We start from the raw sequence: 15,391 nt of genomic DNA, 5'->3' as shown, positions 1-15,391 counted from the left end.
TACCACATGGCAGTTGATATGTACATATTGTTGTTTGATTCCTTTTCCTAATTTAACTGTAAGATGTAAATATTGTTATTTTTTTTAATTGTTCCTGGAGGCTGTTGCCATGGTGATGTACAAGCCTACCCTTTAGCTCTTTACACGCAGTTTAAGCACGCGCACAAACACACAGTTCCCATGCTCCCCCTCCCTCTTGCTCCCCCTCCCTCTTGCTTCATAGGCGTACGCCCATCTTCAACTGTCTTGTTCCTCACTCTCTCCCATCAGTGCACCCCAACACGGCTGTAAAAGCAAAGCACTGCTGCACAGCCTGAGGTGATGCTCCTCCCGTACGCCCGGTCCTTTGATCTAACTGATCACCTAGTCCTCTCTTCTTTACTGATAGAGATGGAAGGAGAGGCCTGGGGGAAAGGGACTATTCACAGTCTAAAGTTGTCTTTATACGAGGCTACAAGGTTCCGTTTTGGCCTGAGAGACTATCCTTTTATGAGTTTACAGCATAACATACCGCCAGCCATTCAGCAACATATCACAAACACTTGGACTATGTTATGGTCATTTAATAGTAGCCTATTTAATGTATCAATGACGGCACACTGGCATAGGTCTACACACCATGAGGCCTTCAACAGGCCCTCAATAGGCACTGAGTGTTTAGGCTACTGATCAATGCCAAATGTTCATGCTTGTCGCTCTGACCAGACATAACATAGTAGACATATTTTGAGGTACCTCCAAGTCGTATGATACTGTATGTAGGAATGGTCTGGTTACTTAAGACATTAAGACAGAAATTAATGCTATTTGATTTGTAACATATCATACGGATTGGAGAACGTAACATATCCTACTAAATGGAGGGATACAAAAGAACGCCCCAAACCATACTAATTGCTCTGAGACCAGGTTGAAATTAACAAATATATTTACAATGAAACATCAACATTTGCAGTAGTAAGTGATTAGGCTACAGGTCGTTGCTGGCAACACCACCTTCGGACAAAACCATGCATTATTATAATGTATAGCCAGAGTCAGTGTAAAAGTGCACAACAATTTGACAGCTGTCAAGATTGATGCCAATCTTATGCACAGTTTGTGCGCCAAATTTATATCTAACGCAAAGCCCCTTCTCGGACACAAAGACGACAACCAGGCTTTAGCAGAGGCTGCCTCGGGCTTTCCTGAATTCACATAAAGTAATTTGTCTCATGTCAGTTTGCATAAAAGTGCTATGCTCCAACTTTGGCGAAACAGCCCGTCTTTTTCAACGTAGACCATCAATAGAAGTATGTCAATAGTAGTATCAACAAGGCAATCTTCTTCATATGACATGAAAGTGTATGTTGACGACTTCGTTTACCTCAGTAGGTTTGGCAGAGGTATGGAGCCCGAGGCTGTCCCCAGGATTCCCCTTTTCCCACTCAGTAATTTCTCCACCAGGACCACATTCCCGGTCCGGGCCGCTTCTAGTAGTTCTTGTTCCTTCCCCATCCCGACCGAACTTCTTCTAATCCCGGATTTATAATCCAAAAACCGGTATGTGGAAAGAGAATGACGGCGGTGGGGATCCCCCTTCACTGTATCGTGTAAAAAAACATCTCAGTGTGTTATTTTTACTGCATGTTGCAGTAAGCGTTCCCTCAAATTCCGTCCGCGGTGTGCTGCAAGGTTGGCAGGCTCAGTTGCAGAACGAGTCCATTGTCGAACCGAACGCAGGAATGAAGAACCGTAAATAGCGCATTTTGCACGGTGCTGCCTGCTGCAGCTGGCTCGAGGGAACTATGAACAAGCCGGTTGCCAAACCCAGACCGCCACTCGCGCTCTTCTCTCTCGGTTCGACTATTTTGTCCTCTCTTCTCTCTCCGTGTAGCCCAACAAACACGTTGTGTGGTGTTCTGTCTGTCTGTTATTGTAGCATCCCAATCGCTCCCTCTTTCTTTCTCTCCAGTTCTCCACTTTCTTCGAACCGCACTCACCACAGTGCCTAATGGTATCCTGCCTAATACAACGTTGTACAGTATGGGCGTGGATGGCGGGTTACAGCACCAACCGGAGGCGAAAAGGCTTTGTTATTTATTTGCTAATTTAAGAAAGTCACAGGTTATATGAAAATGCTCCTATATTCGGATAGCAGTCAGCTTTAGGAGGAATATCGATGTGTATATTCCACTATTGAGCGAATAAGGGGTGCACATTTAATTATTATTGGTTTATCAAGATAAACGTCCAAAATACATAAATCAGTGGATGCTGTAAAACAAAAATATTGGCCATATAGTGAAAATAATAGCAGCCTTGGTCTATGCCACCTGTTTGTGTGACAAAACAAGCAAGAGCCCCATGTTTTTTAATGGTCTGCTCTGTCCATTGACAGGCTTGGATTGAGACACACCCCCCTTTGTCAATCTCTTCATCCCTTGCCAGAATTTTTTTTAAACATTTTTTTTAAACCTTTTTTTTTTTTTACCGTTATTTAACCTTTATTTACCTAGGCAAGTCAGTTAAGAACAAATTCTTATTTACAATGAGGCCTACTCCGGCCAAACCCTCACCTAAACCGGCCAATTGTGCTCCCACCCTATGGGACCCCCAATCACAGCCGGTTGTGATACAGCCCAGGATCAAACCAGGGTCTGTAGTGACGCTTCTAGCACTGAGATGCAGTGTCTTAGACTGCCACTCTGTGACCTGCAGATAATACCCAATTATTCACTAGTTCACTATTGATTAATTAGGAATGATGTCACTATTTCAGTAACAATGCTGTAAATTATAGGAACACACACAGCTGTGTGATTGTGCCCTGGCTCCTGTCTGGACCTCTGATGTGAGCTCAGTGCATTGCTTCCTGTCTTGCTGGGAAGAGAAGAACGTCCTATTGAGAGAGATGGAGAAAAACAGAGAGTAGGACTTCATATAGCCTACTAAACGAGAGGGAGGAGAGGAATCTCCTTGCCAGAGAGAGAGAGAGAGAGAGAGAAGCAGCTGCAGCCCCATCGGGTGTTGGATAGAGATACTACAATCTGACTGTCAGGGGAGTGCAGCGAAGCTGATCTCATAAGCCAAATCTATTCCATAGCAGAACCACAGACACATACAAGACAGTCCTTGTTTCACTCCATTGTTTAGCTGTCGTTCGGTCATTTCATTGGTGATGAGAGGAGAAATGTGTGCTTCAAAACGAGTCAAGCCTATTAAATGATACGTCTATTTTTTCATTTTCTACTCTTCTCCTTTCTGATTTAGAACTGGATTATATGACAAAACCACAGCAAGGGGCGCATTCAGCAAGGCAAAACGTTTTGGAACACAGGCGCTCAAAATATGCTATAAAAAAACTACGTTTGTCTCTGACACATACAATAAGGAATCACCTTGCCTATTTTCATGGCATTTTTATCTGCAACATTTGACTATTGAACGTCCCTCTGGGTGACTACAGGGGAAAATAAGGTCAATACCCATACCTACCAGTAGATGTCCCACTTGGACTGCTTTTCTGTCTTCATCAAGGACGTTGGCAGCATACACAACAGTGGACAGTAAGGGCTCTGTCTCAATCCATCCATGTCATCTCCTTGACTACTCGGATCCGAAAGACATGTCCACAATTAACAACTACAAGCAGTCTAGCACATTAAATATGGCCAAAATCACAGGGCCATTATTTTGACCAGCAAACATGTTGCTCATCAGGGGAGGTCCCCACTTCATAAGGTGTTTAGGTGTTGTTCACGACACATTCTGAAGGGTGCGCCCATCGTGTTGATCTGAGCCAGGTGGCTCGTCCACTGCTCCTCCCACTTAAGCCAGAGCCATTAAGATGCCTTCTCTGGCTCCTTTTCAGTTAATCTTTCCTCAATTCCTTTTCAAAAAACACTTGAGAATGCCTGAGTGGAGGGATCTTGGACCATCCCCTTCAATACGTTTGAGAATGAGGCCAGGCGATACTCTAGAACCCTCTAATTTAAATCTGGACCTCTAAGCCAGTTCCACTGCTTTTTTTCTCCTCCCGACATGGGACACCAGGTGGTGCAATTAATGATCAGGTAGAACAGAAAACCAGCAGCACTCTGGACCACCAGGGTAGGATTTGATTACTCCTGGCCTAGGACGTGAGGAGTCATGAATACGTATGGAAAATGACCCTTGCCTCCTGTCTATCTATGCGGCAGACATTTCGCTGTGTTCCCTTTACTCATATCAAATGTATTTATATAGCCCTTCGTACATCAGCTGATATCTCAAAGTGCTGTACAGAAACCCAGCCTAAAACCCCAAACAGCAAGCAATGCTGGTGTAGAAGCACAGTGGCTAGGAAAAACTCCCTAGAAAGGCCAAAACCTAGGAAGAAACCTAGAGAGGAACCAGGCTATGAGGGGTGGCCAGTCCTCTTCTGGCTGTGCCGGGTGGAGATTATAACAGAACATGGCCAAGATGTTCAAATGACCAGCATGATCAAATAATAATAATCACAGTAGTTGTCGAGGGTGCAGCAAGTCAGCACCTCAGGAGTAAATGTCAGTAGGCTTTTCATAGCCGATCATTAAGAGTATCTCTACCACTCCTGCTGTCTTTAGAGAGTTGAAAACAGCAGGTCTGGGACAGGTAGCACGTCCGGTGAACAGGTCAGGATTCCATAGCCGCAGGCAGAACAGTTGAAACTGGAGCAGCAGCACGGCCAGGTGGACTGGGGACAACAAGGAGTCATCATGCCAGGTAGTCCTGGGGCATGGTCCTAGGGCTCAGGTCCTCCGAGAGAAAGAGAGAATTAGAGAGAGCATACTTAAATTCACATAGGACACCGGATAAGACAGGAGAAGTACTCCAGATATAACAAACTGACCCTAGCCCCCTGACACATAAACTACTGCAGCATAAATACTGGAGGCTGAGACAGGAGTGGTCAGGAGACACTGTGGCCCCATCCGATGATACCCCTGGACAGGGCCAAACAGGAAGGATATAACCCCACCCACTTTGCCAAAGCACAGCCCCCACACCACTAGAGGGATATCTTCAACCACCAACTTACCATCCTGAGATGAGACAAGGCAGAGTATTGCCCACAAAGATCTCCGCCACGGCACAACCCAAGGGGGGGGGGGGGGGGGGGGGCGCAAACCCAGACAGGAAGATCACTTCAGTGACTCAACCCACTCAAGTGACGCACCCCTCCTAGGGACGGCATGAAAGAGCACCAGTAAGACAGTGACTCAGCCCCTGTAATAGGGTTAGAGGCAGAGAATCCCAGTGGAGAGAGGGGAACCGGCCAGGCAGAGACCGCAAGGGCGGTTCGTTGCTCGAGAGCCTTCAGAGCCTCCAGAGCCTCCAGAGCCTTGCTTCGTTGCTCCAGAGCCTTTCTCAATCATATGACCCACTGAAGAGATGAGTCTTCAATAAAGACTTAAAGTTTGAGACCGAGTTTGCGTCTCTCACATGGGTAGGCAGACCATTCCATAAAAATGGAGCTCTATAGGAGAAAGCCCTGCCTCCAGCTGTTTGCTTAGAAATTCTAGGGACAATTAGGAGGCCTGCGTCTTGTGACCGTAGCGTACGTGTAGATACAGTGCCTTGCGAAAGTATTCGGCCCCCTTGAACTTTGCGACCTTTTGCCAGATTTCAGGCTTCAAACATAAAGATATAAAACTATTTTTTTGTGAAGAATCAACAACAAGTGGGACACAATCATGAAGTGGAACGACATTTATTGGATATTTCAAACTTTAACAAATCAAAAACTGAAAAATTGGGCGTGCAAAATTATTCAGCCCCCTTAAGTTAATACTTTGTAGCGCCACCTTTTGCTGCGATTACAGCTGTAAGTCGCTTGGGGTATGTCTCTATCAGTTTTGCACATCGAGAGACTGAAATTTTTTCCCATTCCTCCTTGCAAAACAGCTCGAGCTCAGTGAGGTTGGATGGAGAGCATTTGTGAACAGCAGTTTTCAGTTCTTTCCACAGATTCTCGATTGGATTCAGGTCTGGACTTTGACTTGGCCATTCTAACACCTGGATATGTTTATTTTTGAACCATTCCATTGTAGATTTTGCTTTATGTTTTGGATCAGTCTTGTTGGAAGACAAATCTCCGTCCCAGTCTCAGGTCTTTTGCAGACTCCATCAGGTTTTCTTCCAGAATGGTCCTGTATTTGGCTCCATCCATCTTCCCATCAATTTTAACCATCTTCCCTGTCCCTGCTGAAGAAAAGCAGGCCCAAACCATGATGCTGCCACCACCATGTTTGACAGTGGGGATGGTGTGTTCAGCTGTGTTGCTTTTACGCCAAACATAACGTTTTGCATTGTTGCCAAAAAGTTCAATTTTGGTTTCATCTGACCAGAGCACCTTCTTCCACATGTTTGGTGCGTCTCCCAGGTGGCTTGTGGCAAACTTTAAACGACACTTTTTATGGATATCTTTAAGAAATGGCTTTCTTCTTGCCACTCTTCCATAAAGGCCAGATTTGTGCAATATACGACTGATTGTTGTCCTATGGACAGAGTCTCCCACCTCAGCTGTAGATCTCTGCAGTTCATCCAGAGTGATCATGGGCCTCTTGGCTGCATCTCTGATCAGTCTTCTCCTTGTATGAGCTGAAAGTTTAGAGGGACGGCCAGGTCTTGGTAGATTTGCAGTGGTCTGATACTCCTTCCATTTCAATATTATCGCTTGCACAGTGCTCCTTGGGATGTTTAAAGCTTGGGAAATCTTTTTGTATCCAAATCCGGCTTTAAACTTCTTCGCAACAGTATCTCGGACCTGCCTGGTGTGTTCCTTGTTCTTCATGATGCTCTCTGCGCTTTTAACGGACCTCTGAGACTATCACAGTGCAGGTGCATTTATACGGAGACTTGATTACACACAGGTGGATTGTATTTATCATCATTAGTCATTTAGGTCAACATTGGATCATTCAGAGATCCTCCCTGAACTTCTGGAGAGAGTTGGCTGCACTGAAAGTAAAGGGGCTGAATAATTTTGCACGCCCAATTTTTCAGTTTTTGATTTGTTAAAAAAGTTTGAAATATCCAATAAATGTCATTCCACTTCATGATTGTGTCCCACTTGTTGTTGATTCTTCACAAAAAAATACAGTTTTATATCTTTATGTTTGAAGCCTGAAATGTGGCAAAAGGTCGCAAAGTTCAAGGGGGCTGAATACTTTCGCAAGGCACTGTATGTACGGCAGGACCAAATCAGAGAGATCGGTAGGAGCAAGCCCATGTAATGCTTTGTAGGTTAGCAGTAAAACCTTAAAATCAGCCCTTGCCTTAACAGGAAGCCAGTGTAGGGAGGTTAGTCATGATTCTAGCACCCGCATTTGAAACTGAAGTTTATTTAGTGCTTTATCCGGTTAGCCGGAAAGTAGAGCATTGCAGTAGTCTAACCTAGAAGTAACAAAAGCATGGATACATTTTTCTGCATCATTTTTGGACAGAAAGTTTTTGATTTTTGCAATGTTACGTAGATGGAAAAAAGCTGTCCTTGAAACAGTCTTGATATGTACGTCAAAAGAGAGATCAGGGTCCAGATTAACAGACGACTGTACAACCATCAAGATTAATTGTCAGATTCAACAGATCTCTTTGTTTCTTGGGACCTAGAACAAGCATCTCTGTTTTGTCCGAGTTTAAAAGTAGAAAGTTTGCAGACATCCACTTCCTTATGTCTGAAACACAGGCTTCTAGTGAGGGCAATTTTGGGGCTTCACCATGTTTCATTGAAATGTACAGCGGTGTGTCATCCACATAGCAGTGTAAGTTACCATGTTTTCGAATGACATCCAAAGATTGACAACGTTCAATACAACTATTTTCCTTTAAAAAATCGTTAAACTATCCATAATTCCTATCAAGACTAGTATAAGTGATTAGGCAAACATGTATATACTCCTCAGTGCAGAATCCTAAGTGCCCTTCACAGTGGTGCCCTCCACTGGTAGACGCTTGGTCTTCAATCCCTTGTCAATGTCTGATACTTTCAGCAGCTTCCTCTATCCACTCCTCCCATGGAAGTGTTTGCTCTGTCCCGTTAGTGGACTGGTGGAAGTTCCCTTGTCCAGATGCACCAGGTTTAAACCCCCCACAATTCAGTAGAAAGACAGATGACCTTGGGTATGCACCATGTTTCATAAGATATACATGTTGATCATTTATCTGATACTTTTGTCCCCCCAGACTTGGGGAATTCAACTTAAGGGCAATTCCGCCACTTTTCAACCTCATTCATTATTGCCGTCTACATATTTGAAAATCACTGTTTTTAAAATGTATTTACTTTTGATGTCATTGGGCAGAACTTTAACTTTATATTTTTCTCTCTACAAAACATAGGAATGCACCATTTTCAAATATGTAGACACTGGTATTGTGCTGGAGACAAAGAAAATCAGGTTGGAATTGCCCCTTAAGGTAGATAGGTAAAACAACCACATCACAATCATTGTAAGTAAAAGTCCCCTAAATAGAGAAGCTATTAGCATAATCATTGCTAGTAAGAACAGACAAGTGCAAGTGTTAGTGCAAGGAAGAACAGTAGGACAACTGAGAGACATTTTTGATTGGATACCTTTTTATTTTTCATCAGTAGCTCAGCAGCTTTGACAGACAAATATTACAAATCCTTTTATTTTGTACACAGGTTATCAGGAGCTGAGCAGGTCAAGGGAGGAGCTATTGTAATGAGGGGGCGGGTCAATTCGGACAAGGAAGTGGATGAGAAAGTTAGAAACTCCAGAGAGGGCAGCCTTTACAGTACAATCAAGCATTCAAATCCTAACTGCCATTCAAATCTTGTCAGTGTTGAGCAGGTAAGTGAACCAGCATCGTATCAAGGTAGAGAGAGAGGACAGCGCAGCTTGGAAAGACATTCAGCTGGACTGAACTAGGCCTAGGCTGAGCTAGGTCCACAATTTGGATAGTTAAGGACTTTAAAGTAGAAAAATGATGTATTCCCAAACTGCCCTTTTTGAAGGACTAGGATGCGGTCATTCGAGTGAGCCTGCCAGTGAAAACCAAAGGAAGACCAGTTGCCATCGTTGGTGTAAACAGACCTACCTTTTCCTTATTCGGTTTTGTTTTAGGGTAGTTGTGTTTTTACTTGATCTAATTTCCATACGGGAACAGAGAACCTGCAGACTGCACCTTTAAAGAGAGGCAAGCCATTGTAATCCGTCAGCAAATCTCATGCTACTACTGGAAACGTCCCTGTGTAAGACGTGATGCTTCAGACAGAACTGCCTTCTGACTGAATTCTATGTGAGCCAAAAGCGTGCTCCAACGGGGAAATAAAACTCTATTCTACAACACTCCAAGGCTTCCCCAACAGACAAGCATGGAGCAGCAGATATGGGCATGACGTCACGTTGGTGAAAAACTACATGTAGGATTATGCAAATATAGAATGCACGCACAGAAAAGCACATGCCTGTTTCCCCTCCTGCATTTGGAGGAGTTACCTAACGTAGCAGGAGTAAAATAAACACCTGACACTGGATCTTCTACAACAAATCTTGACAAGAAGGGAGAAGGGGGGGGGGGGGGTCAGGGAGGTTCTCTTCTGCACCATTCAACCAATCCAGTACATGTGGAGGAGAAGATGGAGCGTCACCTTGTTAATGTCCAAAAGTGGAAGTTGCGTCACAGGCTCTTTCCATTTCCCCTTAAAACCGGATCGTCCGGTGTTGGGCTCTGCAGAGGCTAGGCGAGAGCTGTATTCATTAGTCGCAGACCTTTGCAAAAAACGTTTTGCTACGGAAACCATTTACTCTAGGAACTAAACGGAAGCAAACAACGCAAACGGAACCAATGGGGGGGGGGGGGGGGGGGGGGGGGCTACCTGAATTTGTCCAATCGTTGCAAAACGTTTTCTGTTTGGGTAAATGTTTTTAGTTACAAAACATTTTGAACAGAAAATACATTCTGTAAAGGAATCCAAATAATGAATACACCCCAGGCTTTATCCTCATAGGAGAATAGAGATGTTCCATATTAGTGTTCTTTCCACTCATTGGATAATCGAGAGATGACAGGGTAGTGTTCTCAACCGGATTGGACGATGCTTTCGTCCAGGGATCGTATTTACAGTGAATGTAGTTCAAAAGTGCTGGACACACAACTAGCTATTTACATGTAGAAAAATAGTGGGGAATAAACAGTGCAGTGGGACATCATGGGCATTGTAGACATTAACTAGATGGAATGGAAGAAAAGTACATGTGAAAATATATAATTGTATATTTTCCCTTTTCAATTAATTGAAATGCTTGTTTTAGTTACATGACAAATACATGTTAAACACACTGCACAACCATTCAGAATTCTGTAGAAAACATTGTGTACGCTTTGCCCCTCATAAGTACATTACCATACACACACCAAATACAATTGGTTCAGCGCTAGATACATTTTTTTCCATAAGCACCAAATGACATGTTCAGTTTCAGCGCAGTGCAAAATAAGTCTATTTTTAAGACATTCCTCCAAAGTTATGACATTCAGTGTCTCACCCCACCCAGGCAAGCCCCTCCCATCAAAGGTCATTACATATAGAATATGCTCCTCAAAAATATGATGCTTGATAAAGTTGCCCATTTTTGCATTGTTTCTCCTATTTAAGGTAACGATTCAGGGAGGGCAACTTTTCCCCCAAGCCTAACATTCAGGACTCCCACCCCCCCTCCCTAGCCCCTCCATTCCACTTGAGGGCTGTTTAATTTAGATTTGTCCCCTCTCCCCTTCATCCCTCCTTATGCTCCCATATTTAGGAGGCTGCTCTGGCTTGCAGAGTCGGATTACTGGAGAGACTGAACACTAACTTACTGCATAAAGAGAGAAACTCAAAACAAGCACAACAATCATGTAAAACTAGCATGTGTACTGCAGTCCTAGTCCCAGCCCAGGGATGACACGGCAGCACTGTATCGAGGAGGGGATGAAAGTCTAACACTGTCCACTCTCCAGTTCCTGAGATGAGGGTGGTAGTGAAAAAGTAGCCCTACTCTAGTTCTCAGGGACTGTGTGTGTGTGTGTGTGTTAAGGAGTAGACTTCATGGACTGTGTGTGTGTGGTCTAGTTCTTAGGCGACCAGCCCTTCATCAGAACAGGCTTGAATGACCTGGCTGATGCTTGAATAATACTTGTGTGATGCTATATCAAGTAGCTGCAGTATCCAGCACCCCCTCTCTCCTCTCTGCTTCCCCCCTGTGGTGATATGCAGCACTACAGACTGGTGGTCACTGGGCCTCTGGTGGCCTACCCTAGCTGCTGTTCACTTTGAGAGTCTTCATGCGGTGTAACAGGGAGTCCTTCTCCATTTGGGCCTCAGCTAGAGCCATCTTGGCTTTGGAGAGCTCCAGTTTCAAACACTCGTTCTCCTCTATCAGCAGCTAGGAGTAAACAGAAGAGAGGGTGTTGATAAGCGTGGTGGTTAAATTCCTATGAAAGAGTGCAGGGCATAACATTTTATTTTTGGTCAGACTTTTTAACCAGCCAAAATATTTCTCCCCGCTAAAATGACAAAAAAACAAAACAAAAGCATGGTTTGTAATGTCTCCAAAACAAATGTATTACTAGAAGAGTAATGTGGTATATTGTTTAATTGAATTTGTGACTTGAGTACACACACACACAAAATATCACAGATGAGACAAAACATTTCACCTACTGCCTTTAAGGTCGGGAGGTTACCGTGGTAGCGCGACTAGAGTCATGTTTGTGACTGTGACTTTCAGTCTGACTATTAGAAGCGTTGTCACCTCTTCCCTAGCATTTAAAACTCAAACATAGAAAAACCACCTAGCTTGTGAACAAAACAATGTAAATAGTCAAGAAACACAACAACACAGTCTCACTTCAGTAGACTTCTGTTTCAAGTAAATTAGACCAACTTTTATGCCTGTGTGCAGCTCTTCACATGCGCACTGTCCCCAGAGCAAAGTGGAATAGGCTGCATAGGATTTGCAGTTCTTTGACTTGTCCGATTAATTTACAAGCTATGAAACAAAACGGTGGAAATAACTTATATATTGCAGTATTTATTTTTCATGTGATCATACTTGCCTATTTTTAGTCACAAATGAGTGAAATGCTCGCACTGTGGAGCCCTGACCCCCCGCCAACGTGGCTGGTGTAAATAGACATTCTTACCTGACAACTCAAAAATCAACCCTCATTTGGCAGGTGGCGGGTGTTCATTTTAGGCCCTGGATGAGTGGGTGGTGTGTGTGTGAACTACTCACCTGTTCTTTGTTGGAGGGGGTTGTGCTAGGGCTAGGAGGGCTGGGGGTCTGTGTGGCCTTGGGAGTGCTGTTGACCACACTCTCAGAGACTGGAGACAGACCGCTGTCAATCAATTGGACTTCTTTCTTAGGCCCCGCCTCAGACGTATTTTCCACTGTGACAACAGAGGGTGGGGGGAGTGGGTGAAAGGTAGAAATAAACTTGAAAGTTATTTAATTATATGATGATGAAATGGGGCGGAGGGTGTGTGTGCGTGTGACAGTGTATTTGTGTATAAGTGAATGCGTGAGGCAGTGTGTGTTTGTGTATGAGTGAGTGAGTGAGTGAGTGAGTGAGTGAGTGAGTGAGTGAGTGAGTGAGTGAGTGAGTATACAGTTGAAGTCAGAGGTTTACATACACTCAGGTTGGAGTCATTAATACTCGGTTTTCAACCACTCCACACATTTCTTGTTAACAAACTATAATTTTGGCAAGTCTGTTAGGACATCTACTTTGTGCATGACACAAGTAATCTTTCAAACAATTGTTTACAGATTATTTCACTTATAATTCACTGTATCACAATTCCAGTGGTTTAGAAGTTTACATACACTAAGTTGACTATGCCTTTAAAGAGCTTGAAAATTCCAGAAAATGATGTCATGGCTTTCAAAGCTTCTGATTGACTCAAATGATGTCAATTAGCCTATTGGAGGTGTGGATGTATTTCAAGGACCACCTTCTAGCTCAGTGCCTCTTTGCTTGACATAATGGGAAAATCAAAAGAAATCAGCCAAGACCTCAGAAAAATAATTGTAGACCTCCACAAGTCTGGTTCATCCTTGGGAGCAATTTCCAAACGCCTGAAGGTACCACATTCATCTGTACAAACACCAAGGGACCACGCAGCCGTCATGCCGCTCAGGAAGGAGACGCGTTCTGTCTCCTAGAGAACGTACTTTGGTGCGAAAAGTGCAAATCAATCCCAGAACAGCAGCAAAGGACCTTGTGAAGATGCTGGAGGAAACCGGTACAAAAGTATCTATATCCACAGTAAAACGAGTCCTATATCGACATAACCTGAAAGGCCGCTCAGCAAGGAAGAAGCCACTGCTCCAAAACCGCCATAAAAAAAGCCAGACTACGGTTTGCAACTGCTCATGGGGACAAAGATCATACTTTTTGGAGAAATGTTCTCTGGTCTGATGAAACAAAAATAGAACTGTTTGGCCATCATCACAAAATAGATGGCATCATGAGGAGGGAAAATTATGTGGATATATTGAAGCAACATCTCAAGACATCCGTCAGGAAGTTGAAGCTTGGTCGCAAATGGGTCTTCCAAATGGACAATGACCCCAAGCATACTTCCAAAATGGTGGCAAAATGGCTTAAGGACAACAAAGTCAAGGTATTGGAGTGGCCATCGCAAAGCCCTGATCTCAATCCTATAGAACATTTGTGGGCAGAACTGAAAAAGCGAGCAAGGAGGCCTACAAACCTGACTCAGTTACACCTGCTCTGTCAGAAGGAATGGGTCAAAATTCACGCAATTTATTGTGGAAAGCTTCCCAAAATGTTTGACCCAAGTTAAACAATTTAAAAGCAATGCTATGTAAACTTCTGACCCACTGGGAATGTGATGAAAGAAATAAAAGCTGAAATAAATAATTCTCCACTATTATTCTGACATTTCACACTCTTAAAATAAAGTGGTGATCCTAACTGACCTAAAACAGGGAAGTTTTAGTAGGATTAAATGTCAGGAATTGTGAAAAACGGAGTTTAAATGTATTTGGCTAAGGTGTTTGTAAACTTCTGATTTCAACTCTATATGAGTGAATGTGTGAGGCAGTGTGTGTGTGTGTGTGTGAGGCAGTGTGTGTGTGTGTGTGAGGCAGTGTGTGTGAGGCAGTGTGTGTGCGTTTCACCCCCTATAGAGAAGGCTCCATCGTCGGTCCTGTGGATGAGCAGGCTGGAGATGTGCAGGGTGATGGGGGTGGGATCAGGGTCAGACGGGTTGTCACGGAGACCATCATCCTGCAGAGGGGGACAGAGGTTAATGTGTCTGTGGTTAATGTGTCTGTGTGTGTGTTCATCCCCACCTTCAGGTCGATGTGTGTGTCCCTGACGCTGATCTCCATTGGGAGGACCTGGGGGGCGGAGTCATCCTCCAGGAAGTGAGCCAGGTTCCTTAGCGACGACATGAGGAAGCTGGCCCGATAGCCGTGGAGACGCAGCTGGAGGAAACCGTTGGTCTCGGCCAGGGGGGAGTGGGCGGCGGCACAGGGCCCGCTCTCCAGCCGAGCCCTGACCTCCGGGAGATGGGTGGTCCCGTCTGTATTGGCCTCCAGACCGCCACCTAGCGAGGGAAAGAGGAAGGAGTGGGGAGTGGGAGAGAAAATGAGAACATCAGTAATCAATAAATTCCCATTAAAAAGAGAAGGCATGGATTGGCTGCAATACAAACAGAATCACTGCAACCACAACTCAAAGAAAAGGCTCAGCGATGGCCGCTCGGCAGGCATACAACCAGACACTGCCTTACTGCTGACGCCAGTCTATGAATTTCATTTCTAAGGTGTGACTAATTTGTAAAGCAAGGGCCCTTCTGGGGGGTGGGGGTACTGATCCCATACAACTATTTAAAGGCCAGTGAAGTGTCACAGAAGCTGCACGCAGACACACATTAATACTACAACAACGCATCGGTCACTGCCTCAGTCAGGAAGGAAGGAGAGAGGAAATGGCAGATGTGAGAGAAGGTAAGAGGTAAAAACAGAAATAGTGAGAAAGTGATGGAGAGCGAGACATTTAGAGCGGGGTAGGAAAGAAGAGAGCGTGCAAGAGAGAGCGGGATAGTGAAGGATAGAGATCGGGATTATTCTTCTGTGAAAGAGGGAGGAGGCGGAGCCGAGCTGAGGGAGAGAGAGAGATGGGGATTACTCTTCTGTGAAAGAGGGAGGAGGCGGAGCCGAGGGGGAGAGTGAGAGAGAGAGAGATGGGGATTACTCTTCTGTGAAAGAGGGAGGAGGCAGAGCCGAGAGAGAGAGAGATGGGGATTACTCTTCTGTGAAAGAGGGAGGAGGCAGAGCTGAGCTGAGGGAGAGAGATGGGGATTACTCTTCTGTGAAAGAGGGAGGAGGCGGAGCCGAGAGAGAGA

At 44.5% G+C, this 15,391-nt stretch overlaps 2 protein-coding genes across 7 annotated transcripts in view; both read right to left on the bottom strand.

The window, feature by feature from the left end:
- The window catches only part of LOC110490567 (ankyrin repeat and sterile alpha motif domain-containing protein 1B), a 358,461-nt gene extending 356,537 nt beyond the window's left edge, over window positions 1-1,924 (bottom strand). For 2 of the 4 annotated variants that reach the window (XM_036944932.1, XM_036944930.1), the window contains exon 1: window positions 1,367-1,923. In XM_036944932.1, the coding sequence (XP_036800827.1) occupies window positions 1,367-1,497 (131 nt within the window). In that variant the 5' untranslated portion in view covers window positions 1,498-1,923. Of the gene's footprint in view, window positions 1-1,366 lie in introns of all 4 variants that reach the window. The other 2 variants (XM_036944931.1, XM_036944933.1) reach the window with 2 other exon arrangements.
- Window positions 1,925-10,229: 8,305 nt separating this feature from the next.
- Window positions 10,230-15,391, bottom strand: part of LOC110490566 (UHRF1-binding protein 1-like) — a 51,280-nt gene continuing 46,118 nt past the window's right edge. For all 3 annotated transcript variants that reach the window (XM_036944927.1, XM_036944928.1, XM_036944929.1), the window contains 4 exons: window positions 14,334-14,590; window positions 14,160-14,268; window positions 12,249-12,403; window positions 10,230-11,396 (listed from right to left, as the gene is read on the bottom strand). In XM_036944927.1, the coding sequence (XP_036800822.1) occupies window positions 11,268-11,396; window positions 12,249-12,403; window positions 14,160-14,268; window positions 14,334-14,590 (650 nt within the window). In that variant the 3' untranslated portion in view covers window positions 10,230-11,267. The remainder of the gene's footprint in view (window positions 11,397-12,248; window positions 12,404-14,159; window positions 14,269-14,333; window positions 14,591-15,391) is intronic.

This window comes from Oncorhynchus mykiss, chromosome 15 (assembly GCF_013265735.2).
Source record: "Oncorhynchus mykiss isolate Arlee chromosome 15, USDA_OmykA_1.1, whole genome shotgun sequence".
Taxonomy (NCBI): Eukaryota; Metazoa; Chordata; class Actinopteri; order Salmoniformes; family Salmonidae; genus Oncorhynchus; species Oncorhynchus mykiss.
Note: the sequence above shows the minus strand (reverse complement) of the source record. Positions and strands in the feature narration are given on the sequence as shown.